Below are 26,650 nucleotides of genomic sequence, written 5' to 3'. Positions count from 1 at the left end.
TGTGATTTGTTGTTTGTATGAAATATTTAAATATTGTAATTTTAAATTTTTTTTGATTCACACTTGGCATGATAGTCTCTTACTATGTTCCTTCTCCACTTGTGGGGTTGAGTTTGATATTTGATCATTTTCCTCCCTCTCTGGCTTGCCAGTCTGAGGTAAGTTTGGATGAGTACTCATTAGCTAGCTAGTCACCTCCCTCATTGATTTCGATTAGTGGGGTGAGTTTGTCTTGTCATGGTGTACAACACAGCATGTTCGAAAATTTTGTGTCATGACCTAAGTGATATTATTGATTGGCAACACTGTGTATATTAAATTGTTTGATCAAAATTGTGTTATATTAAGCTTTAAAAATTGTGAAATATTTAAATTGAGATTTGTTATAAATGTGATTTAAAAATTGTGAAATGTTTAAATTATGATTTGACAATGAATGGTTTATGTTCAGCTTTTTAAATTTTATTATGCGCCACTGAGTAAAATTTTCTCAGTGATAGCTTAATTTTACTGTCGCAGATAGGGAAAAGGACATAGCAGCAGAGTGAGCTGCTACAGTAATAGAGGAGCACAATTTGGAGATTTTTATACGGGTATTTGTTGATACCCTTGTAGTTTATTTTGATGTAAATAGTTTAGTGTCATATGTATTAATGTAAAATTGAGCAATTGTACAGTAAATTGTAATAATATTATCTTTTGAATTTTTATATCTGTAAATTAAATTGTCAATGCAAATTATTTATTTTGAATGCAATGTACATGAATTTATGAAATTTTTTGAGATGACAATTTTTTATTTGAAATTGTAGATTTTGAATTGAATTGTTGCTATTGATGTTGGTGTGAGATATTTGGAGGTTGGGGTGTGATTGAAATTCAATTTGGAAGTGCTTTTTTACATGTTAAAATTTTTTGTTTTTCTCAATTACAGACGACACTCTGCCGAAATTTCTATAAAATTTGCAGAAAAATAAAAATGATCAAAATTTTTACCTAACGTTTAAACTCCAATTAAAAGTTTTTAATACCTATTAAAAGTGCTCGCCACCTTCAAAAATAGATAAAATTGTTTTAAAATCCCTTATAGTGTATTTAAGGGGTTATCGGTAGGCGAAGTTCAGTAATTCATTAAGTATACTACGGGATCATGTTATGCTTTACAGAGGGGTAAGGTGAGACAAAACCCCTCTTTCAGAACATCTCTCCCTACCAATAAACTCTTCCATATCCATGAACTTCTCTTCTTAGAATTTGACACTTGCCAGAAAGAACTCTGAGGAAAATACAATCCTTTAATTAATTGAGCCCAGATGCTATTAGGACTTTGAACTAGCCTCCAACACTACTTTGCCAAGCATGCTAAGTTAAAAAGCCAAAAATCCTTAAATCCCATTCCTCCTTTCATTTTTGATTGAGTAGCAACCTTCTAACTCACCCAATGCATCCTCTTTTCCTTATCTTTCCTCCCCCACCAAAAGTTAGAGATAATACTATTCAATTAGTTGCAAAAGCTCCTTGGATACTTCAGAATAGCCATAGAGTAGTTTGGAATAACACTCAAAACTGATTTGATAAGGACTTCTCTCCCTGCTTGAGAAAGCAATCGCTGCTTCCAAGACTGAGTTTTAGCCATGACTCTTTCCTTGATAATACTTAGAGCTTGATTTTTTGAACGACCCCATAGAGAAGGAAGGCTAAGATACTTATCATCAGGCCTCATTTCACTCATGTTAAAAATAGATAAGATCTCATGCTTTAATTAAACTGGAGTCTTTTTACTAAAAATGATGCTCGACTTGTGAAAATTCACACACTGACCAGTTGCTTTTATGTATTTTTTAATTATACTCATAATTCAAGTAGCTTCAGCCCTAGTTGCTTTTCCAAAAAGAATAGTATCATCTGCAAACAAAGCATTTGTTAGAATAGGTGTGTTCCTTGCTAGCTGAATCCCTTTCATTTTGCCATTTTGATGAGCTTTCTAGACAAGACATGATAGGGCCTGCGAGACAAAAAGAAATAAATAAGGAGACAGTGAGTCTTCTTGTCGGAGACCCCTAGATGGAAAGAAAGCTGGAGATGGAACACTATTGATGAGAATTGAGAAGCTTATAGTAAATACACATTGCATGATTAAATGAACCCGGGATTGATCAAAACCAAATTGAATAAAGGCCTTTTGAAGAAAAGTCCATTTAACTTGATTGTAAGCTTTATGCATATCCAGTTTGAGGGCCATGGAATGCTGACGAGAATTTACTATTTTTAAATAGTGAAAAGCCTCATGAGTAATAATGACATTATCTTAGATAGCCCTTGCTGAAATGAAAGCTGCTTGGTCTTGGGATATAAGAGAATCCATCCATGGTTTTAACCTATTAATAATCACTTTTGACACAATCTTATAAAGGAAATTACACAGGCTTATAGGCCTATATTGATTAACATTAACAAGGCTTTTACATTTAGGAACAAGAACTATGTTAGTTCTATTAATTTCTCTTAAAAAAATACCATTGACAAAAAAATTTTTCACTGCAGGACAAATATCTGGCCCTACTATATCCCAGTTCTGCTAGTAGAACATTCCAGGAAAACTATCTTGACCTCCACCAAAATCAAAGGTCGCCTTTTTGATTTCTCCATTAAAGATAGGAGCAGTAAGAGAGCTATTAATTTCTAAAGTGACAATATTGGGAAGTAGGCTAGCAACTGCATCTTCATCTACTGTAATGCTTTTCTTATAAATTTTTTTAAAGAAAGACTAAAACTCCTCCCTTATATCACCCTCTGACTCCAACCATGATCCATTTGCCTTTTGAATCTTGATAATGGAATTTCTGATTCTCCTTTGCATGGTAGAAACATGGAAAAAATCTAGTATCTTATCTCCCTTTATGAGCCAACCAATACGAGATCTTTGTTTCCAGTGAGTTTCCTCCCTTCTCCATAACTCTTGTAGTAGATTTAAAATTTATTGCTCAGCCATTCTATTTTCTTCAATGAAAGGATTTAGATAAATCTCTTCCAATTGCTAGTTGAGATGCTTAATTTCTAAGTGGTTTCCCCTAAACTGTTCCCTACTCCATTTACGCAATTCATTCCTGCGTTTTTTAAGTTTTTGAACAATAGAGTACATTGGCGAACCTCCAACATGTTGATTCCACGTCGAAGATATAACCATAGGGCATTCTCTATTCTGTATCCATTTAGCTTCAAATTTGAACAAAATTTCTTTTGATGCTTAATCCCATCCAAACGCAAAATAAGAGGTCTATGATTTAAACCTCTAAGAGCTTCATAAATGATACAGGCCTTTGGAAAGATTTCTCTCCATTCCACTGAAACTAAAGCTCTATCAAGTCTTTTCAAGATTGCATTCTACCCAAACTGCTTATTGTATCAGGTGTACAAGGGACTCTTGCACTCAAAGTCAAGAAGTTCTCTCTAAATGATGAAATTTGAGAAGTCTTGAATCTAAGATTGTCGTACCTCATTACCACCCCATTTCTCTTCTGCTGAAAGAATAGCATTGAAGTCCCTAATTAGGAGCCAAGGATCACCAATAAGAGGATTCAATTGATTAATGTATTCCCGAAACACACTCCTACCAAACTGAGAAAGATTCCCATAAACAAAAGTAGTTTGCCACACCTGGTCACTAGATATAGCCTGCACTTCCATGTTCAGAAAATTGCTGCTAGCTTTTAAAATCGAAATATGAATGTCATCAGTCTACTAAAGAGCTAAACCCCCTGCTAAACCAGTAGGATTAACATAGAAAGCATTGTAAAAAGCAAACCTTCTTCTCAAAGTCTCCATATAAGATTGTTGATTATTTATCTCCATTAAATACACAATAGAGGGTAATGTTTCTGTAAGAGCTCCCGAAGAGCTCGAACTAAATGGGGTTGCCCAATCCCCTAACAGTTCTAAGCTAAGAGATTAATGGCTCCACTGGTGGCTTTTGGCCAGCCACAGAGGCCTCAGAAGGAGGGAGCAAAATTGCATCTTCTTTATCACCAGCATTTTGTTTTTTCTTTTCAGTACCTATTCTAGAAAGCTGTTCTCCAATATTGCCAGAGGATATTTGAGAACCCATATCATCTTTCCCTAAGGAGCCACCTGTTGCTCTCCACTTCCACTTACGTTTACTTAGGAGTTTAGGTAGGTCATCATCTTGCAATTGTAACTGAGTCTTAACAAGTGAAGAGTTAGCTAAAGAATTTGAATTGTCGTTATTTTCTGGTGACTCTAGTTTATCTTGAAAAGGAGCAACTAAAACAGATTTTTTTGCTGGGTTTGTTTGATAGGCGGGTCTTGCCAATTAAGAATGGATGCTATTTCTTGAGGGTTGGGCCCATACACAATACTCTTAGGTTTATAAACACTGCAGGCTAGATGAACTAAATAATCCAGAGGTTTTATTTTGATGACTGAAGGGTCTAGAGGTTTAGGCTTCTTAATTTCTAACTAGGCTAGAGATGCTTAGAACCTTCTTTTTTGAGAAATCGAATCAAGAGGCTGGGGAGGATTTGGGTCTAAAACAAGGATGGCATTTGGTGAAGTGGGTTGGGCCACAGAAGATTCCTGTTGTAACATCCTTATTTTAGGTAGTTCTGTACATTCGACTGTTTCGATGACTAACGTCTGTTCGAATAGCCAAGATGTCTAGAACCACACTTAAACTAGAGTGAGGAGTCATAAATCGGTTGAACAAATATCAAGTAAAATTAAAGGAAAATAAAAGAAGCAAGGTGCAAATCGGTTAAATGAGCAAGAGGTCCCGGTGATGGCTAACCTTAGTGGGAAGTAACTGAAAGTTCAATTGTCACCCCAAATTCATGGGGAAACTTGTGAGACATTTATTTAGGACTTAATTGAGGGATTAATGGAAATGAAAATGTCAAAAAAATTAAAGGAAAGCAATGCCAATCAGTAAAGACAAACCATGACCCGATGAAGGGCATTTTGGTCATTTCACTTGATGAGTTGATTTTTGATCAAAATGTTACATAAGCTAAATGAAATTTAAACTATTGAAATGGACTTTAGTTAAGTGGAAAAGAGTATGTATAAGAATGAAAATAATAGATGGAAAAATTAAGAAAATTAATTATAAATTTTAAATGAAAATTAAATGGAAATTGCCTAATAAGACAAACTATTTATTTAACATTAAAATATGCTTAAATATCTTTAAAAAAAAAATTAGAAAAACCATCAGATTTCTCTTCCTATCTAAAGCTTGCCCTCCTCTTCCCTTTCTCTCTCAAAGTTTCTTTCAAAACCTCCATTAAAGCCCACTACCAAGCTTGAAAACTTGACTTTTCCTTATGATTTCTTTAGAAAATGTAACATCCTCATTTTAGCTAGTCCAGATACCATCATTCTTCAGTGACTGTCGGTCCTGACAATTTAGAACATTCGAAAAAATATTTAAACTAAAGTGAGGAACCAAAAAAATTAACTCAAATAATTAATAAAAAAAATTAGGAAAAATTATAAAATAATTTTTGGGACTCCATAGAGGTTCTTATGGCATTAGAATGCCAAGAAAATACTTAGAAAAATTTTTCAATCGGTACAGACAATTTTGGCCCGTTAAGCCAAACGGAGGGTATTTTGGTCATTTCATCTTCAGAGATGATTTTTGGTTCCACTTAAATAAATAATTTATATAACATAAAATATGACTAAATGTTGTTAAAAATTTAATTGAAATTAATTAGACAAGAAATGGAGAAGAAATGAAAGAAAATAGCATTATGACATCATAATGATGTCATTAAAATCCTCCCACCCAATCAAACTTTGACACATGGCACTAACTTATTTAAAATGACTTAATGGGTAGAAAAAAGAAAGAAAAATTAGTTGCTTCTTCAACCTTTGGGCCAGCCAAAAACATGGAGAGAGAGAGAGAGAGGAAGGAAAAACTCCATTAAAGCTCACCCAAGCTCCCAACCTCACCAAATCTCACCCCAAAGCCCTAGTTGTCTTCACAAAAAATTCACCCCACACCTTGAGGAAGCTTTAGACAGCAAAATTTTGAAGAAAAACTGAAGTTTTACAAGACCCAAACTTAGTTCCAAAGAGGTTAGTGACCTAACCCTAAATTTTTACTTTGAATACATGTGTAGGGACTTGAATGAGTGTAAATTCCAAAGGAAATTTGTTAAAAACCACTTGTATGCTATCCCATATTTTTTTGGCAGCCATGGTTAGGGTTTGATTGTGTTGAGCTTAATGAAGTTAAAAGACCATCATGGCAGCCCACAATATGTACCCACTAAGTGTATTGATGAAATACAAGTTAAATGCATGATTTGAGATGTTAGGGTTAGGGTTTGGGTATAAAATGGAGACTTTGATCATGTAATGGTTAAAGTGAGTTTTAATGGTCAATTAGTGACCATTTGGATATGTGTAAACAAGAAATGAAGTGGTTTGTGTAGTGGGAATTGAGATTAGTGTGGTCATCCCATGGTGACTGCAGAACTGGACATGAGTCCAAAGCAGTTTGGGCAGCCATAACTTGAATTGTAGAGGTTCAATTGGTGCAAGGCCAATTGGATATGAAACTAGACACATAATGGCACAACTTTGGTAAAGAAATCATGCCCATAAAACCAAACCAAGTAGACCAAAAGCTTACCTTAATCCGGGTGACCTATAGTCTGTTTTTGCAGAATGACCAAATGAACAGTAATTGTTCATTTGGCCATAACTCAATGTAGAAAGGTCCAATTGACCTGAAATTTTACCAACAATAAGCTGAGATATAGACCAACAACTTTCATGAAGGAACCTAACCCAAATTATGACCAGAACCTATCCAACAAGTGAGTTTTAATCATTGTTCACTGCATTGTAGATATGGTCAGTCCAGAAAAATTTCAATCCGGCCAGTTGTGGTTTTTGGACCATAACTTGAGCTACAAAACTCCAAATGGAGTGATTCAAAAAGAGAAATTCAACTAGACAAAATAAGGAACAACTTTCATGTTGATCATTTTGCCAAATTTCCACTGCAAAAATGACTAATGGAACAGTAAAAATGAAGCATAAAAACTGAAAATTTTTCTTAATTAACATTAAGCTTAGAAATGGTATTGACAACCAATACCAATAAATTTTGAATGCAAAATGTGGTATGTTGGGAGTATTAAAACCAATATACCTATTGTCTATGCAAAAGTCAACATTTTGGTTAACTAATGAAGTGAATAGTAACATCAAAACTTGAAATTCAAAAAATTGTAAAACTCAAAAGTGTAAAATGCCCTAGTATACCTAACAAGATTGGTTTGGATAGCTTGGCATGCCAATAGGGTTCTGTTAGCAGTACTGCATATGGCTTCATGCCATTCTGTGTTTCATGGCTTTCCCATGCCATTCTGTGAAATAATAACCTTTGGCTATGTTATTTGAGTTGATATACTTGGGTTTTAACCCTGATCATTATTACAATTATTAGTCGCTCATGCACAATCGAGACACAATGTGACCGATGGTGTGATGGTCCGAGGTACTTAGTACCCAAAGTGCGCTTACCCGCTTATCCAATCCACCAACTAGTATGGGTTACTCGGCAATGATAATAAACCTTACCAAAGTTTAATCAAATAATAATGAAATTAATATCGGTTAAGTCTACTAAAAATGTAAACACACATTCTACATATTTGTTTCATTTTATGTTATTTTATATTATTTTATATCATCAACACTAAGCGTAATTGCTTAGCACGCCGCTTTGCCATGCGCAGTATCGAGACCTAGCCGGGAGCCCAAAGCAGACATCGACGGTGAGCCTTCAGAGCTGCATCCGGGGTCCAGAGTCACCTCACATTTGCACTGCATATCGTAGGACATTAGGACTATAGGTGGCCCTTTTGTATTTTGCATTTTGTATTAGTTTGGATTGTAACTATAAACTCCTGTAATTATGTATTAATGTAAATATATGAAATTTCATATTATTGAGGTTTTCTGCATTATGTATGTAAAATGAAATGTTGAGAATTATTTGTGAATATGCTTTAAATGATGAAGTGAATAAAAAAGTTTTGAAAATAGTATTGTGATTTGAGATTGAGATTTTCAGATTGACTTGAATGTGTATAATGGAGTTTGAATTTGAAAATTATTTTGGAAGTGCTTTTAAACAGGTTCAGAAGAACTGTTTTTCCAATTTACAGGCGGCACTCTGCCGAATTTTCTATAAAATTTGCGGATAAATTCTGATTTATCAAAATTGTAAATAAATGAATTAAAAGGGATAAATTGTAATAGAAATATAAATTGGTGCTCCGGCACACTGAGTGGCATAACTTACTCTGCTACACTGTAGACGGGTAAGGGGTGTCACAGAAAACCCATAGAAAACCCTAAATTGAAATTGAATTGGAAAGAAGCACTCAAGAAAACACAAGAATTTGGAGGCTTAGAAGAGAGCAAAATTCTGCCAAGGTGGGTTCAACAAGGGGAAGTGGAGTTTGATGGAATTAAAGGGTAATTGAAGGTTGAGTGAAGCTAAGGAACAAGGTTAGTGCTATAAATTCTTTCAATTCTTGAAGTTCTAAGATATTTAGTAAGGGTTTGTTAGGTTTGGGGATTTTTTTGTATATGCTCTACTTAATGTAATTATGTGTAAATTATGGTTAATTGGATGTGGGGTTGTTGAAATATGTTGATAGATTAGTGAATTATGGACTGATTGAAGTGTGATGTGTAAATTTGGATTCTGGACAGCTTGAGTCCGGTGAGATCAATTGTTCATAACTTGAGTTATAAAATTCCAAATGAAGTGAAATTTATACCAAATTAAAGATAAGACACAAACCTACAATTTTTGTGTTTTGAGCTGGACCAAAATTCTAAAGTAACTTGGTTGAAAAATTGAGGGAATTTGGAATTGATGAAACCAAAATCTCTTGTGATTCCAGTAAATGACCTTGTGATGACAGTGGAGAAAATAAAACATAACTTCCTTTGTAGAGCTCCGAATGATGTGATCCAAAATGATATGAAAACCTAAGAAATAGGGCTACAACTTTGATTTATGGGTGTAAGACCTTGAAACCTTACCTAAATTATGGGTGTAAGACCTTGAAATGATATATCCAATATTTACATGAAAACCCTGAAAGTGGAGGGTCTATGAGTCCAGTAGGTTTAAATGCTCATAACTTCAGCTACATAGCACTAATTGGAGTAAAACCAATTGAAAATGAAACTTAAGACATAATGCTAAAACTTTCATGAAGACAACCTGCCCAAAAACTAACCATAGCTTTCCCTAAAATTGACTTGAATCCTGATGTGGCATTCTGGACTGGACAGAATGACCATTTGAACAATACTAAGTAATTTGAGCATAATTCACTCTAGGAAATCCCAATTGACCTGATTCTTGAACCTATGAACTCTTAAAATATAGGAGAATATTTCTTGTAAAGAACTCAGAGCCCAGATATGAACCGAACCCAACCAATTTGCTAGACTAAGTTAGTCCAGCAAACCTGACTAGAACCAAACCTGACTTGGAATAGGGTACCTAACTAGTTGTGGCAAAAATGGCATAACTCAGTCTACAAAATTACAAATGCAGTGATTCAAAAGCCAAAATTTCCATAAGACCTAAAACTACAACTTTGATGTTTTTACCAGAACTTGGATCTCAATGCAACTTAGGAAAATTGCTAGGATAATTTAGGAACTCCAATCTTGGAATTTATGTACTTAGAGCAAATTGCTGATTGACACCTAGATACTAATCAGACCATAACTTCAACTAGAAAACTCCAATTAGAGTGAATCAAAATGATTTGGAAAGATAAGACAAAGCCCTAAAACTTTTTTTTAGGGACCTAAACCTAGTTCTGAGCCTAAGGTGGTCAGAAATCACTTGCAAAATATGGTAAAATTTTGAAAACTTAGTAAAGTGCAGGGTTTAGTATCCTAGACCAGACCTGAGTAAATTGACTATAACTAGAGCTACATAACCTCAAATTGAATAATTCAAAAAGAGAATTCAAGATAAAACATAGAGGAACAACTTCTATGAAGGAAGTATAACCAAAAGGAATATGCATCTTGACTAGATTGCTAGGGGAAATTAAGACAAAATCTGGAATTTATGAAAACCTTATAAATGACTTGAAATGTGATATATAATTGACATATATGGTTTGATAAACTCATAAATTATATTAATACCTATTTGGGACTTAGATTCCCATCATGAATGAAAGGAAAATGCTTTGAGCATGAATAGTACAATGAATGGTACAATGAATAGTACATGAGTAAAATAATGGAATAATGTGAAATGTATACAATATAAATGAATTGTGCAGCACATTAGTCATATGAAAATGTAATTGGGACTTATGTTCCCATCACAAATAGAATAACAATGGTATGAACAAATAATAGCACATGAGATAAATTAATGCAAGTCATAAATAATTATTATGCTAAGTTGCCCATGTATGCCTAGACTTTATGTATGAGTTGGATAGATTGACATGCCAATATGGTTCTGATTTGTAGTACTATTTATGGCTTTGTGCCATTCTGTTATCATGGCTTTCATGCCATTCTGTTATTATGGCTTTCATGCCATTCTATTATTATGGCTTCTAGCCATTCTATTATATTATGATGTATATGGATTTATGCCTGATTGCTACTATGACTTTTTAGCCATTCTGTTGCATATCTGATTGACATTATGTGTCCCACAGTATGACTGATCAAGGCACAAGTGTGTCCAAAGGCTAGTTTGCGACTTATCCAGCCACTAATCATATAGGTTATGTGGGCATTAAAAACAATTATTTATGAGATTAAATATGTGTTGAAATGAAGTAAAGAAATTCAATAATAAGATAAAGAAAAAGAAAAAAAATCTCAATAGAATAGATATTCCCAAAGATCAGTATAATGAAAATTTCATCTAATCCATATGCATTTTCCTTATAAGTACTACAACCATGAAATTATTGCTTGTATTTGTATATTATATTTCCATTATATTATTGCATCACTAAGCATAAATGCTTAGCGCGTTAGATTTTTCCATGCGTAAGTTTTGGAGATAAAGCCCAGTAGATATTAGACTGTGATTTTAGAGTCGGGATCTGCATCATTGTCGGATAGTGTCACCTACTCACGCAGTGTATTTTGGTAGGGTCCGCCAGACCACAGTAGTGTATTTTGTACATTGTAAATATTAATTAAATTTTATAATGTAAATTATGAATTTATGTAATTAAATTTGCATATGATGTAATTTAGTAAATTTGAAAATTTCATGTATGAATTAAGTATGAATGAATGAGAATTTGAATGGTTTGATGATTTGCATTTAAGAATTATAATGAGATTATGAATTGGAGATATGATATTATTGATGAAATTTTTAAACAGGTGATAAGTGTAATACGACAAATGTTAATAAAACAGGAGAAACTCTGCCAGTGTCTCCACTAAAAATAAATTGAATAACTAATTAAAATGATACTAAAATTAATATGGAATATAAAATGAGATAAGATAAAGTGCTTCAACACAAAATGTAGCATTCCTTGCTCGACTATGTTGTAGATCGGGTAAGGGGTGTTACACCTGTCCACTTTGTGAAGCAGGAGCTGTAAAAGAGCTCGATTTAGAGGGGGATCCTTTTTTCAGATTGTTAACACAGGGTACAAGAGGATCAGAGGATTGAGAAGACGTTTTTTCATGCAAGAACAAAGGTTCATTAATGCTGGTGATTGAAACATCAGTGCAGGTAGATAGAAAAGCTACAGGAGGATGCTTGTTAGAAGAAATGTTTGATACATCTAGCAAGCAAAAGGGCTCTTTACCTTTTCTTGAGTTTTCCTTGAAAAAAGGATAAGAAAAAGGAGCAAGGTTAGCTTTAGCAGTTTGTAGGAGATTTGGTTGGTGAGTTAAATCTTTGCAATTAATGTAGTAAGGCTTTTTGGTAAAGGGTAAAGGATCTGGGCGAAAGGGCGATTGAGGGAAACGCGCCACCTCCACTTAAAGGTTGTTTGGATTGTCACTGTTGAAGGGGGAAAGGAGGGCTCTGTGAAGACATTCGATGGTAGAAGTTTAAGAACTGGATGAGACAGAAGGGGGTTTTCTGAATGATATGGAGTAAAAAAAGATATGAGATTTTTTGCTACTAACCGCAGACCATACCTGAAAGAACTTGCATTTAAAGATTGGTTGGCTATTCTCTTGCTAGCTTCATAGCTCCTAATGACATGTCCAATGATTTCACAAGAGAAACAAAAAGTAGGCATATTCTCATACTTGAATTTTACCCATTCATTATTCCTTTTCTCCTTAGTGATGAAAAACCCTGTTAATAAAGGCTTAGAAATCTCCACCCGAACCTTGATTCTTAGAAAAGTATTCAAAACTTCACTATCCCTTACTCCATTATCCCAATCTGTAAGCCCAGCAAAAAGTTTAGCAATACGTGTGACGCTCTCTTGATTCCAGAAGCTCGGAGGCAGGCCATGTAATTACACCCAAAATTCTATTGTAGAGAAATCAACTTCATTTATCGGCTTATCAGGCGGCCATTTTTTCAAAATTATGAGATTGTTATCCATTGCCCAAGGACCCTCCTCATAAATTTTTTCTTTGTCATCTATGTTTTCAAGAGTGAAAACGAAAATTCCAGTTGGCTTTCTTTTAACTTGACAATCAGAAGATAGCTTCCATGCTTTCATCATTGTTGTTTTAATTACCCATGGACTATATTTCTTGGCTGAGACAATATATGCCCCACTAGTTTGTTCTGTGTCAGGTATGTGGCTGAATCAGCGGAGACTACGAGCTCTAACTGTGGCTCCTCACAACTCAAATCTTCAGTCCTATTAATTATCTCATGTAGAGCCGTTGATGTTGGGATCATTATGAGGAAAACAAGAGAAAAAAAACTATTGAAGAGAAAGAGAATTGGAAGGTATGGAATAAATGAGGGTAGATGGAGAAGATTAGGTTGGACAGATACAGAAGATAATAGAGAAGTACACAAGCTGTATTAAAACTCAGAGAAGTAAGACAAAGGGAAACTCCTCTTGAAGGAGAGAGAGAAACCCCTAGGAAGCAGGGGACCTAAGCATCGACTTCTCAAGAGAGATAATCAAGTCAGACAATTACGTTGAGTTGATAATAACAAAAGCCTTAGAGTTGGTGGTAAGAATCAAAGAGTAATTATTACGACTACCTACACGGGTTGCTGCGAGCGTGATGAGCAAGTAAGAGCAGGTGTAAAAGGAGCAAGCATATGCAATATTTAAGGCCCATCCACGCAACAACAACAACCACAAAGGCGAATCCATGATATAATTTGAGGAGGGGCAAACTTGTACATTCCATACATGAATAATAGATCATGACACATGAGTACCCATTAATTTACTAAGCCGAATTAAATATAAATAAGAGAATGACCCATAATAATTAAGGGTGAGTGGGGTAGTAGGTGGGGTACAATAACACAAATATATCATATTTTCATTGAAATTTGGGTGGCGCAGTGGGGGCAAGTGCCTCCAACATACATCCATCCCTAACATTAACAAAATCAGACAAATCTACTTTGCAATGCCAATTCCTTAACTCAATTAGTAAACTTTCAGCAGCTTAACTCAACTTTTAGTCTATTTATATTCCCTGTCAATCGCACTTTATATTCAACAAAAAAATTTTCAATTCCAATTCAATCAATCTTTCAATTTAACTTCTATTGCATAGAGGTTTACTTTTTCAAGCACTGTTTTTTACGTTTTCAAGTAATTAATTTACAATTCTTGCAATTAAATGATTTACATTTTCCAGCAAAGCTATTTACATTTTAAACATTGATTTACATTTCCAAGCGCAACAATTTGTTTTTTAAAAGCAATGAATTTGTATTTTCTACACCAATGAGCTTTTGCTTAATAACATTGAATACTTTCCAAAGTTGTAGGTCCTGAGTTGAAGTCCTAGTTGATGTCAATTGCATCTAAAAAAAATTTACATTTCTTATAAAATGATTAATTCACTTTTCAAGCACACTTACTTTTTTAATAGAATCAACTATTTCATGCATGGTGATTTACATTTCAAGAGCAATCAATCTACTTTTCATCGCCTCAAATAATTTACATTTTTCTACAAATAATCATTCTAAAAGAAACTTGACCAACTGCTTACAAGTGGAGTCAATGAGCCCTAGGAAAATTAAGTCATTTATTTACAACAACAATCATTTTGATTCAATATTAGAGAGGCGCATTCAAATTCAATTCGCATTAGAATCTTAATATCCCTAGCCTGCTCCACAATCCATTCACACACATAATAAAAGGCCATACAAATTTTTCTTGACACTCTTAGTAGACTCAAAAACAATTTAGGGCACTAACACCCTAATATTTTCTCAATCCATATTAACATCTCCAACAAATGCTGACAACCAACATCCTCTCTCTCTCACTCTCTCTCTCTCATTCACACACACAAACACATTCTTACCAAATTGTCTTCTTGGTTGATGAATGATGATGGACAACGATTAGCTATAGCCTATATATAAATGACTTGTTTTCTACGATAAGTCGTCTTAACAAAACTGAGTTGTCTGATTCAGATGCACAATCTATTTGATTCCAGTCCATGTATCCTGGTACATGATTAAAAAAGACCTGTTGTTTAATTTGCTGCAAGCCACTGGTTCTACTCTACGTATTTAAAAATAAATAAATAAATAAAATTTGGGAGTAATGGATTTTCTTTATCCATGAAGGATTATGAAAGAGAAGTACTAAAACGAACTTTGTTGAAAAGGAAAAATCATCTTAGGATTTCCCTGAGACTTTGAATGATGCATGCTCCTAAAAAATATTGAGAGAAAGCTAGCCTTGAAAGACAAAATTGAACAAATTCATTAGCCCAAAATCCTTCAATCATACGGCAGCTGCATTTAGAACAAAAAATAAAAAAGCCAACTGAATTCTCACAAGCCAGCAATAATGCAATTTAATTTACAATTTATATATAATAATTCTTATAAAAAAGCAATTAAACGTGTATTAGTATTGTTTTACACCTGGAAGAACTTCTGGCAAAGATAAACAAATAATTCATTCTAGAAAGTTATATTGATACAGAAATTTGTTGTTTCAATTTTTATGAGCAACCATCATACTTGGTGGTGGCAGAAAATGCTTTTGGGATACAAGGTTTTATTTAATCAAAAGCACAAACCAACCTTTTCATCTTCTTTGGAAATTGAAGGCTTTTATTGCGAAGGCAAAAATTACTGCAAAAAGCACGCAGAAGCAGACCACCATGACACCTGACATAACCAAGAAATCATGCCTATACCCAAGAACTTCCTCGAGTACTTGCTTTACAGGTACCAAGTGATCCCCTTCTGATAGTTTCATGAGTTTATCATCATCACCGTACTGTGATGTCAAGAGGCCATACAGAGTCCAAGCTATAGGGTTTGCCCAGTAATACCATCTCCACCATACAGGGATTCTCTGTTCATAAATAATTTATTTTAGAAAAAAAAAAGTGAAAAAATTTATTTCTGTTCACAAGAGAAAGTGAACAGGAATAATTTTAAAAATTATTTTAAAAAAAGAACACATTCATTGCAAAGACAATGTCATGAATGATGTGATACACTGATGGAGAAAAGAGACATTTCTGTAGAATTTTATTTTATTTATTTATTTATTTTAATGATCGGAGATATTCTCGAGTTCCCTCATGAATCAACCAAAACTAAACGGCAAATTATTAAATGCTCTTCACTCACAAAGCTGTGGGTCCCACGCTCATAAATTCCTAAAACAACTGATATTTTGATTTTTTTATAAGTGACGGGTGCAATGCCTTTTAGTGCACCCGTCCTGGGCGAGTCCAAGAGCACAATCCCCATGCTTGGTCTTAGCATTCAAAAATTAATTTGAATCTTGATCAACAGGATGACCAGCAAACTCATTTGCCAACTAAGCCCTAGGGATTATTTCTATAGGTTTCTAATCTTTGGTCCATACTGCACTATTAGATGACTTACGGAAATTAAACAAGATTAAAAGCTACAATGTGAAGCCAATTACCTAACTGACCAATTTCCAAACATGAGGAAATAAAGATGCATTTCAAAAACGCCAGAGCCAGACTCTTGATTCATAAGAAGCAAAAGAATAATCACTTAATTACCTTGCGAGGAATCATAAAGCCACTGAAAAGGTTCCAAAGCATATAAAACGGAGCCGCAATGATTGATGCCACATTATGATTTGGTGTGATGGCAGTTGTCATCATTCCATAGAAGGTGAAGTACAACATAGTAAAATACATAAAGAATATGTACCAAAGAAATTTGATAGCAGTCCACTCAAATGAAGCCATGGAATAGAAAATTCCGCAGTAAATAATTGTCTGACAGAACACATATGGGAACTCAATAACAACCTGCGAACAAAGAAAAAATACAATAACTGATTTTTAGAGAATCTAGTGAATTTGCACAGATAGAAGCGGAAATGAAATCGAGTAAACCTGAGCAAATGCAAAGGGTAGAGCTGAGTACATCCCTGCAACTCTCTCTCTGTATGAAACAAATCTTTCAACAGAAACAACTGGCTGAACAGCAGATGCATTGGTAATTCCAATGAACAGGACTGCAGCGTACATGGATCCCATAGAATTGAACAGTTCTTGCACATTCTCCCTGCAAAATAAATAAATAAACTCAAATAACAGAAAATCTAATGATACAGAAAAAGAGTTCTAAAACTGAACGGTAATATGCAAAGGCCAAAGAAAAGAAGCATTCTAAAGGATCAATCCATGAAAAGGAACAATTACTCCTCTCTGCCTACAGTGAGTTAACAGCATCCAAATCCACTATTGGCTCATAAATCACTGATTTATTTTTGCCTAAAATTGGCCTAACAGTTGAGACTCGGACTCCTTATAGCACCCTGAGTGAATAAACTTTTTGCATACAGCAAATTAGCAGCAATCAATCATACCAGAGTTCCTAGGAATGAGAGCATCTCAAAAACAGAAAATGTACAAAAGAGAAATTACAGTTTGACAAAGTTTATAGCAAAAAGACCTTTTTGATCCAAATTTCCAACATATTGTTCCAAGCATTAATGAGATTATAACAGTGTAGAAGAAGCGAACTGCAGTGTATTGCGGGTTTCGCCAATAAGATAGGTTTTGCTTCCAAAGACATGCTAAAAACTGCTCAAAAAATGACTGAGAATACTTTGATGGAAAGTTCAATTCTTTTGCATTACTATTTGGCTTGCTTAGACTTTCAACCAACTCTCTATTTCGTCTGAAACAACAGAAGACAGCAAGATTAGACAAATCAGAAAGAAGAAACGAACGGTGATGGTCCTCCATGACAGGAAAACCAACAAGAAAATTTTCCAAATATTGAACATACTGAAAGAGACTAGATCTTCGATAAATTTCAGCAAAGTCCACACCAAGACGATTTTCTTCAGATGAGGAAGTAACCTCAAGCATCCAGGCAGCAGGATTATATCTCGGCCTGATTTTTGTCACACCATCAACTGCCTACAAAACAAAAATATATACCATTTAGATGATTACAGCTACTTCAACACTAATTTAACCACAAACTACCCAGAGATGCAATTATAGCTATGGCATAAGAAATGCACGTCTCACCTCAAAATACTTGATGAGATCACAAGACCTGGGGCCAAGTGGACCAGCGTAAATTAGTTGTCCTCCACGCTTCATAAACAAAAGCTGCAGTAACAAATGACATGAGAGGGTCCATGAACTATCATGGCATTCTAAAAGGAAAGACCCTAGCTGAAGTTCATCTAGATACATTTGCCTATCTCTAAAAAAGCTACCAGGATGAGACACAATTGATTTTGCCTATTCATAAGAATTTCAGATTTCAGGCAATAAGCATCTGAGAAAGAAAACACAGCTCCAGACTATATTGTACATCAATAAAGAAATGTATACCTCATCAAAGGATTCAAAGATGTCTATGCTGGGTTGATGGATCGTGCAAACAATTGTCCGCCCAGTGTTTACAATGTTCCTCACAGTCCTCATCACAATGGCAGCAGCCCTTGCATCCAATCCTGATGTGGGCTCATCCATGAACACTATAGATGGGTTGGCAACCAATTCAACAGCAATTGTTAATCTTTTTCTTTGTTCTGTTGACAGACCATCTACTCCAGGTAGACCAACCAATGCTCCACTTATTGTATTAAGCTCCACAAGTTCTATCACCTCTTCAACAAATGCCTGAAAAATTCAACCTCATAAAGTCACAATATACCCAAGCCACACTAATTAGTTAAGGATACCTATGGTTACCTGTTGTGTCTCCTTGTCAACTTCTGATGGTAACCGAAGCCACGCAGAGAAAAGAAGTGATTCAAGAACAGTCAAGCAAGGAGAATGAATATCATTTTGCTCACAGTAACCAGAAATTCTTGCAAAAGTTTCTTGCTTTTTGGGATAACCAGATATACAAATGCTTCCTTCTATGGTCCCTCCCGTTTTCCTACCGGCTAAAACATCCATGAGAGTAGTTTTGCCAGCACCACTGACTCCAACCAATGCTGTAAGCACACCAGGTCTAAATGCTCCAGTGACATTAACCAATAACTGCAATCTGTCTTCCACTATCCCTTGTTGCTTCAACTCCTGAAAATATGCTACAATAATTAAGGTATTTGTGTTTTCACAATATTTCCCAAAATATATTTCAGACAGGAATGAAGCTATGTACACACCACGGGGACATCAACAAAGTAATTGACATTGCTGAAAGACATGGAAAGCGGTTGAAATGGAAGGACCATGCCTCTCTGCTTGAAGTATTTTCCTGCCAAGAAATTAAGATGAATGAAAGCTCAAACATTTAGGCGCACTGAATATGTGCTAGTAATTAAAAGAGAGGAAAAGCCTGTATGGAATTAAGTTCACAAACCATTTAGTGAGTCTGAATGCTGCAAGTACTCTCTCAATTCAATTACAACATTTTCACCTTTCTGTCTTTTTTCTTTCTCTTGAAGCTCTTCCTTGGAGACAACGGCTTGTTGCCTCCCCCAAGCTGTAGAAAAACAAAAGCATTACTTTAATGTAATTACTTGTATGTTTAGACAAAACATTTTCATTGAATAAAACAGCTTACGGTTAAGGTGAGCTAGAAAGAATGTAAATAGGATATTGAGCAAAATTGTGTATCCAACCAAAGCACCGACACCGATCCAATACCAGTAGCTCTCTGGAAACAAACTCCTTGCTCTGAGCAATGCCTCACCTAATGAAAGGTTAGTGTCATTCCCAGCCCTCTACAAAAGCAATAGAGAAGGAGAGAACAATAAGTTTTAAAATAGAAGTGACAATCCTATAACAAGATGTAGCTAAGACAAGTATAAAATTGAAGTATCACTTGTTAAATCCAAGCAAGATATTCCAGTTTGGATTTAGGAGACTATAAGCATTTATTGCTATTGGCAAGTTTATTCTGAATATATCAGTTTCAGCTTTCACATGATAAAATGCGATATCACAAGGTGTAAATGGTTTTAGTGCAAATTCATGAAGCAGAAATATTTAATTGACAGGGGAATATCCATTTATGCTGTTAAAGGCATTTCTGCTCTACCAATTTATAAGTGATTCTTTTTTAAAAGAAATTGTCCATATATGATTAACATGCTAGACCAGTGTAACTAGCCAATCAAAAGTTAGCAAACGGAACAGATGAATAACAACCTTATCCCAAGAATGACCAAGGAATTCATTTACTGAAGCTGCATTTTGAGCATACATCAAAGGAGAAACCCAGAACCCCCATATCCACCAGCTTGGAATATATTCTGTCATGGGAAATCAAAATGTGAAAGCATGTGAGATAGTATGTTAAACAAAGACACGGCTAAAACTTGAGTTTTACCTCTTGAAATGATGTATCCTCCAAGAGCCATGACTACCAACATAGCAAAAGATCCAAATGTGTTGGCAACTATCATGTTACGGCCCAAGGATCCAATGACACGGAACAAAGCTATAGACATTTGGTGCAAAAAGAAATATAACAAGAACTGCCGAAAAAATCTGCAGATTAAAGTTTTAAAAAACCTACTTAGTAGAGAATCGAGGTAACAAAGTCCACTTGAAGTTAATCACCATAACTTGTGCATAACTTCATGTAAGTTTACCTTGTAATATCAGGATCATATCCAATCACATAATATGTAACTGCAACCCAAAGACCAGACTCCATGAGTGAAGTTGGCATACTTAAGATCCAAGCAGGAATTGTGTAAGCCCAGCTTGGATAAAAGCGCAAATCTCTATGCTTGTAAAGCATGGGAAGCTTTGCCACCAACATCGAAACCTCCGTAAAGCCATTGAAAAGAATAATGACCATGGAAAAGTATAGTGCCCCAACAAATATTCCTCCATCATAGATTGTACCATGATGCATTGTTGTCCGGAAGAATACGCTCATTGTGATCAAGGCAACAATAAGAAGCTGCAAAATGGTTCATAATACTTGTAGAGCACTTTTCCTTTTTGTTTTTGAGGGTGGGAGGGGAATGGAGTTTAAAGTACTAAAGTGACTAAGAAACAGCTTTCATTACTAAAAATATTAACAGGAACTCAATTGTCCATACCTAAAAAGTAGTTCAGAAATCTAAATATTATCAAATAAGGTCAATAATATTACCTGAATAAATTTGAAAACATAGATAAAAGAATTCCTTTTCATTAGTAGCTTTTGCCAGTTAAAGCTGATCTTTAAAAGTTCACTTTGCTTCACACCAAAGCGAGAAATCGATAATGCTGCCGGATGATTATAACGTTTATCAAAAGGAACTTCTAGTTCCTCATACAAACTTTTACCAGTTTGATATGCACGAAAGGCTTGAACAAACTTCCCAGGAGGCATATATCGATAAGGGCGGTTAGCAAACCAATACTGCTCTTGGTCCTTCTTTGATGTAACCTGCAAAAAAGGGGATTAGAGCAAAAATAACAGACGATAGACCATAAATTCACAACCTGAGATCCTCACTACTTACTTCTTGCAAGAAATCTGCCACATTCTTTCTTTGAGGACAATGAAATCCCATAGAGGAAAAGAAATCAAGAACAGAATCACGGGGTCCCTGGTATACAATCTGCCCCTCACATAAAAGTATAACATCATCAAATAGTTCATAAGTCTCAGGAGCAGGTTGCAGCAAAGAAATGACAGTAGTCCCATCAAGAGAACAAGTTGAATGCCTTAGATATTTGATGATTTGATAAGTGGTTGAACTGTCAAGCCCATTCGAAATTTCATCCATGAACAGCACTCTAGCTGGACCAATTAGTAATTCACCTGAAAATTGAATACACTTTTAGCATTCTGGTAGGCAATAAACATCAAATCACACCACACATGCACAAACATGCATGGAAGAAGAAGAAGAAGAAGAAGAAAGAAGAAGAAGAAGAGATAAGTCAATGGACACCTGTCGTTAGCCGCTTCTTCTGGCCACCCGAGATCCCTTTAAGCATTTCATCACCTACCAACGTGTCAGCGCATGTGTCCAACCCTAAAATCTTTGTCAAATTTATTTTAGCACTTCAGGTTAATTTATATGAATGAGGTTCAGCAATTAATCTTAAGATACATCTTCTAAACATGGATCAGACACTTGTTAAAGTGAGACATTTCCTTTCTAACATCTTCATGATGGGTATTAACTGGTTTAGCCAACCTGTTTGGGATCTTAATCTTCAAGGAGTCAAACTCAATGTCAATTCACACAGCCAATCCAAGGTTCAGATCTTCAATATTTAAGTATGTAAGTGCAACAAGGCAATTCTCAGCAATTTGTTCACTCATTTCTGATAATTTTCAACTTAAATGGAAAAGCATTGCTGCAATCCTGAATTTGTGTAAAAGATTCAAGTTGCTCTTTGCTATTTCCATGAATTTTAGCAAACAAATTGCCAAATTGCTAAAATATGAGCTTAAATATTTCATGCGCCAATGGTTATAAGCAAACCTTGACTGAAGCTAAAATTTTGATACAACTTGAAATTTGCAAAGCAATGCAATGATGCATCCTAAAACATACAGAACTGCAGAAAAAGAAGTGACTGCACTAGTTAAGAAAACCTTAGCACAGATACTTGGAGAAAGGTGCTCCTCTTCTTACATAAAACTTCCTAGTGAGTTTATTCTGACCCTGCTGGAAAAAAAAGGCTCTATAGTATTATGTTTTAACGCTATGCCAAAGGTGTCTGTTAATTCTAAACCTGTTTCCCATGGTAAATCTTTTTATATATCTTTCAAAAACCAGTAACTCATAATCCTTTTGTCTTTTTTAATTGCGGAAAGCTTTCTTAGTGTAATAATATATTTCTGACTATAAGAGAGATGAATAATGGGAAAAATGTTTAATTTAACTAAGTTCAATTTAACCCATTTTTAACTTTTTGTCCAAATTAGACAGAAGTGTAAATTCAATTTAGCCCAAAAATTAATTATGGGCTAAATTTCTTAATTTAAATAAAAAAAATTAATTTGTTCAATTTCTTAATTTTGTGATTAAATTTTTTAATTTCTTGATTTAACAAAAAATCAAGAAGTTCAATTCCTTGATTTTTTTTTATTTTTAGGTTAAATTGAGTTTAAATTGAAACTTTTAGACCAAATCAGACAAAAAATTAAAAATGGACTAAATTGAACTTCATACAGAATGTAATTGAGCTTTAAGCCAATTAATAATTAAAGGAAAAAATTATGGTTTTTAACATTATAGAACAATGAGTTATCACTTCCCATAAAGACTCTACTGATAGCTCGCTAAAAACCACCCTGATGCAGATTGCACCAAGAGCACCAGAACTAGATAGTAGAATAGAACTTCCACAAACATGGCATCCAAGGTTTAACAAGTACAGCTTGACTTCTGACAATCTTTAAGTGGGATTGCTCAGTGAAAAGTTGTCAGACACAAGAATTTTAAAATCTATAATTGCACAGGTTGACTGTGAGCATAAAATATAATTAACTTATAAAGGATACCTTCATAATGTACTCCACCACTAGGCTTGTCTCCTGTCCCCCCAAAGCTAATGACTGGAGAAAAGAAATTATAATAATGATCAAATCCTTGTAGTAACAAATAATTAAGCAAAAAGAAAGAAACCTAACATAAGTTTAAGGTAAAAGCACCTTCATGAATATATCTAGATCTTCATTAGGTTTTATGCCCGCAATCTTCTCTCTTCTTGCAAGTTCCAAAAGCATATCTAGCACAAACGTTTTTTTTTTTTAATCAACATCTAGGAAATCATGTGTGGAAGCCTTAACTTAGGTGGTCAAAGGAGGACATACATGTAGGAAGGGTCTTCGGTCACCAGATACCAATACCACAGGTGGATAAGAAATAAGAAAAAAAGAAAGAAAAAGAGGCATATGAATGAGTTCCTAATCTTACCATATTTGGAACCAACACCTTGACAGCGTCCTGCCAAATCTAAAGTTTCTCTCACTGTCATCTCTGCCACGTGCCAATCCTGTTGACTGACATAAGCTGATGTCCTTGGAGCAACAAACTCATTTAGACTGTATCCATTGTATGTAATTTTCCCTGACGTCTTCAAGAGAAATGACGAATAAATGAATTACAACTAAATGAGCAATCGAGCAAGGAAATGGTGCAAGGCACAATGTTTACTTATCCGGAACTCTTTCATTTGCCTATTTATCTAGAAAACACATAGTTCCTTGGTTGCATGAATAATGTGATTTCTGAATCATATCATAGTTGATATGTAGATGGAGAAGACAATCGTGAGAGACAATATAGGATAGCTGATAGCTCTATTGAACGCTACCTACACTTTAATTTTATCAACCACTATTCTACCATTGTTTATACCTCTATATAGGATAAGCAGACAACAAGAGAGTCCAGAACAACAAATTTTGTCAGTTTAACACTTTTAGAATAGACTATGATCCTCAAACAGAATTTCAAGAGATAGGATGGTTCCTTCCAGAACTCTTCCTATATTTCTAGATAACAAAATCTTGATACCTGCAAATTACATCCAAGACGTCCAGCAAGAGCCAAGAGCATCGTTGTCTTTCCAGAGCTTGGAGGACCCAACAGCAGTGTCAATCTACAGCATATCACTTGCACCTTAGAAAGCTAAGCATGTGACTCAAAAATCACCAATTAATAACAGTGCAAGTTCAAGATGTACCTTGAAGGTCTAATAATCCCACTAATATTATCTAAAATTGTTAGTTTGCTTCTATTTCCTTGATAAATCCGCAGTTGCCTTAAAAATGCCTTGACAAAGATTCAATGAAACAAATTAAAATTATATAATTAAAACAAAAATAGAAAACTGAATAAAATGTGTACTCAAAAAAGCTGTAGGAATGGTAATCATTCTACCTCAGTCATATTGCAAATAAAGTTGGGAATGGTTGGAAGTGCCCTACTTCCAACATGCACAAAAGATTCAACAGTCAGATTCTGAAATCGAACTTCAATCTTTGGAAATTCCAAATCTACTCTGTGAATAAAGTCGAATGAAAACTTAATTGTAAAACAAAAGGTTGAGGTTTATTTATGAGAATAAATCATTATAAAATACAAAGTAATTCTGCATTTACGTATTCAATAATTTCCTAAATGCCAAGGAGGTTAGAAAACATAAAATAATCAGAATCTCAGATAATAAAAGAAGGAAGATCTGTGTCGCTCCTAAACTAACAGAAATTTACTCGTTTGGATCCATTCCAATAACTATATTGTTCTTCCATATATGAGAGAAATTTAACTCAAAATTTAGTTTCCTTTCTTATCCTTCTGAGCAACCAAACAATGGCCCCCATTTGGGGTTGAGGTTGGGAGCCAAGAAAAAACATTTTTTGAAAAATCAGCATATATTAGATGGTGTGGGAAAAAAACATTTTGAAAAAAAAAAATGCTTAGTTGTTTTAGAGTTTTTATGTCTAAAATAAGTTAACTTTAAACTAATTTTTAATCCCGTGTAACTATCATATTAATTAACAAAAAAAAATTAGATAATTAGGTGAGCTCATCCAATCTAGAAGAACTATTCCCCATTGTAGTCAACTGAGTTCACCAACTGATCAACTTGGCTTTCAAACTTCCAAACAACTCTCAACCATATCAAAGACTAAACTTCCGAAGCAGCAAAATGCAAAAAGAACGTCCAAAAATGAAAAGATCTAAAAGTCCTTTTCCAAACCAAATCACCTCTTGAATTCAAAGAAAATGCTAAATGTATGAACTAGCTAGCTTAGCAGGATAAAATCTTTTAGCACTTAATTATCTGAAAATGTTAAAAAAAACTATCAAATTACTAAAAATTCATCAGACTCAAGCTCATTAAAATCTAGCAAGAAGAATTACGCTTCAAATCGCTCCCGCATCCGATCGAAAAATAGCTCAGGATCATCATCGACAGAGTTCACCAATCGTTCTATCACGAGCTTCTGTTCTTGAGCCTGAAGCTCACTAACATCGATCTCTTTATGATCCCCAACGACATTCTTGAAAATACCTCTCCGTACTCGAGCATAAGTGGGCAACCGCTCAAGAGCGGCCCAGCGGAGTGCCTCCTCGTCTTCTCCATCCTCGCGAAACGACGGCGTTCTTGTAAACGCATTCTCAGCCGAATTCCACATTTTGAAAGGATCGAGTAAAGATCTGACACGAACGAAACAAACCCTAGGATTCTGAGAGAGATGAACCACATATACACAGAGAGAATGAGAGAGAAAGAGAAAGAGAAAATATTAATATATTATCGTGTGTGAGTATACTCTTCGTCTGCAAGTGTGAACTACTTGTAGTCCATTGAAATGGTAGTTGAGCTCTGCATTAATGGCGCTTTGTCTCTCTCTCTCTCTCTCTCTCTCTAGGCTTGGTTTATTGTTCCTTTATAGTGTCTTTCTCTCTCCGCACTCTGTTGTTTACGTTAAAGATTTGCAGAGAAGGCTCATAAATAGCCGCGGGAAAGCAGATTTGGCGGGTTTCTTCCAAACTAATAATTGCGAGAGTGCGAAATATTTCTTACTCGCTTTTTCTGAACTACACGTGTATTGATACGCGTGATCGCAGAAGGATAGATTTTTTGCAGTGTGACTGCGCGTCGGATTGGTGGTGATTTTGAATTGAATTTAAAACGGTTAGGAAGTATGAGAAAGAAAGTAAAAGTATTTTATTTTTAGGGTAAAAAATTTTAAAAGTTGAAATTTTGAATTTTCTTTATTATTATAATTGATATTATATAATAATAAATCTAATTATTTTTACGGAAATATTTTAAAATTTTTTATGATAGATTTATATGTAATTTCATATTTTAACAAATTGAATCAAAATAGTTTTGTAAGATTAACTTTATTACTCCTTTATAATATATTCAGTAGAAAATTAAAAAATCAAGAATTAAGCATTACCTTTATATAATTTAATTTTTAAAGAAAATAAATTTTAATCTAAATTTTTGAAAGTTAATATTTAATATGAAAATATAAATATTAATA

The 26,650-nt window shown here is 34.6% G+C and overlaps 1 protein-coding gene across 2 annotated transcripts; it reads right to left on the bottom strand.

Moving 5' to 3' along the window:
• Positions 1-15,045: 15,045 nt before the first annotated feature.
• On the bottom strand, positions 15,046-26,081 carry LOC110667967 (ABC transporter G family member 32). Of its 2 annotated transcripts, XM_021828984.2 has the most exons (25): positions 25,925-26,081; positions 25,512-25,808; positions 24,525-24,640; positions 24,328-24,416; positions 24,159-24,243; positions 23,556-23,715; positions 23,291-23,367; positions 23,141-23,194; positions 21,576-21,666; positions 21,141-21,442; positions 20,786-21,064; positions 20,274-20,590; positions 20,009-20,169; positions 19,828-19,931; positions 19,241-19,400; positions 19,037-19,159; positions 18,840-18,931; positions 18,418-18,750; positions 18,055-18,345; positions 17,743-17,826; positions 17,495-17,628; positions 17,156-17,383; positions 16,594-16,765; positions 16,252-16,506; positions 15,046-15,563 (listed from the first exon to the last, which is right to left on the bottom strand). In XM_021828984.2, the coding sequence occupies exons 2-25, from the start codon at positions 25,558-25,560 to the stop codon at positions 15,291-15,293; spliced, it is 4,029 nt and encodes a 1,342-aa protein (XP_021684676.2). In that variant the 5' UTR covers positions 25,561-25,808; positions 25,925-26,081; the 3' UTR covers positions 15,046-15,290. The 2 variants fall into 2 exon arrangements, with proteins under 2 accessions (XP_021684676.2, XP_021684671.2); XM_021828979.2 differs by lacking the exon at positions 25,925-26,081 and having other exon boundaries at positions 24,525-24,645; positions 25,512-25,918.
• Between the last annotated feature and the right edge of the window lie 569 nt (positions 26,082-26,650).

Source organism: Hevea brasiliensis, chromosome 11, assembly GCF_030052815.1.
Source record: "Hevea brasiliensis isolate MT/VB/25A 57/8 chromosome 11, ASM3005281v1, whole genome shotgun sequence".
In the NCBI taxonomy this organism is placed as follows: domain Eukaryota; kingdom Viridiplantae; phylum Streptophyta; class Magnoliopsida; order Malpighiales; family Euphorbiaceae; genus Hevea; species Hevea brasiliensis.
This window is presented reverse-complemented; position numbering and strand designations above follow the sequence as displayed.

What these genes read in the sequence shown, in the direction of transcription:
- LOC110667967 (XM_021828979.2), bottom strand. Translation starts at nt 25,786, where the DNA reads ATGTGGAATTCGGCTGAGAATGCGTTTACAAGAACGCCGTCGTTTCGC. An exon ending in AGGATACATCATTTCAAGAG is followed by an intron (nt 19,932 to 20,008) that starts GTAAAACTCAAG and finishes TTCCCATGACAG; the next exon opens with AATATATTCCAAGCTGGTGG. An exon ending in TTGGTCATTCTTGGGATAAG is followed by an intron (nt 19,401 to 19,827) that starts GTTGTTATTCAT and finishes TTGCTTTTGTAG; the next exon opens with AGGGCTGGGAATGACACTAA.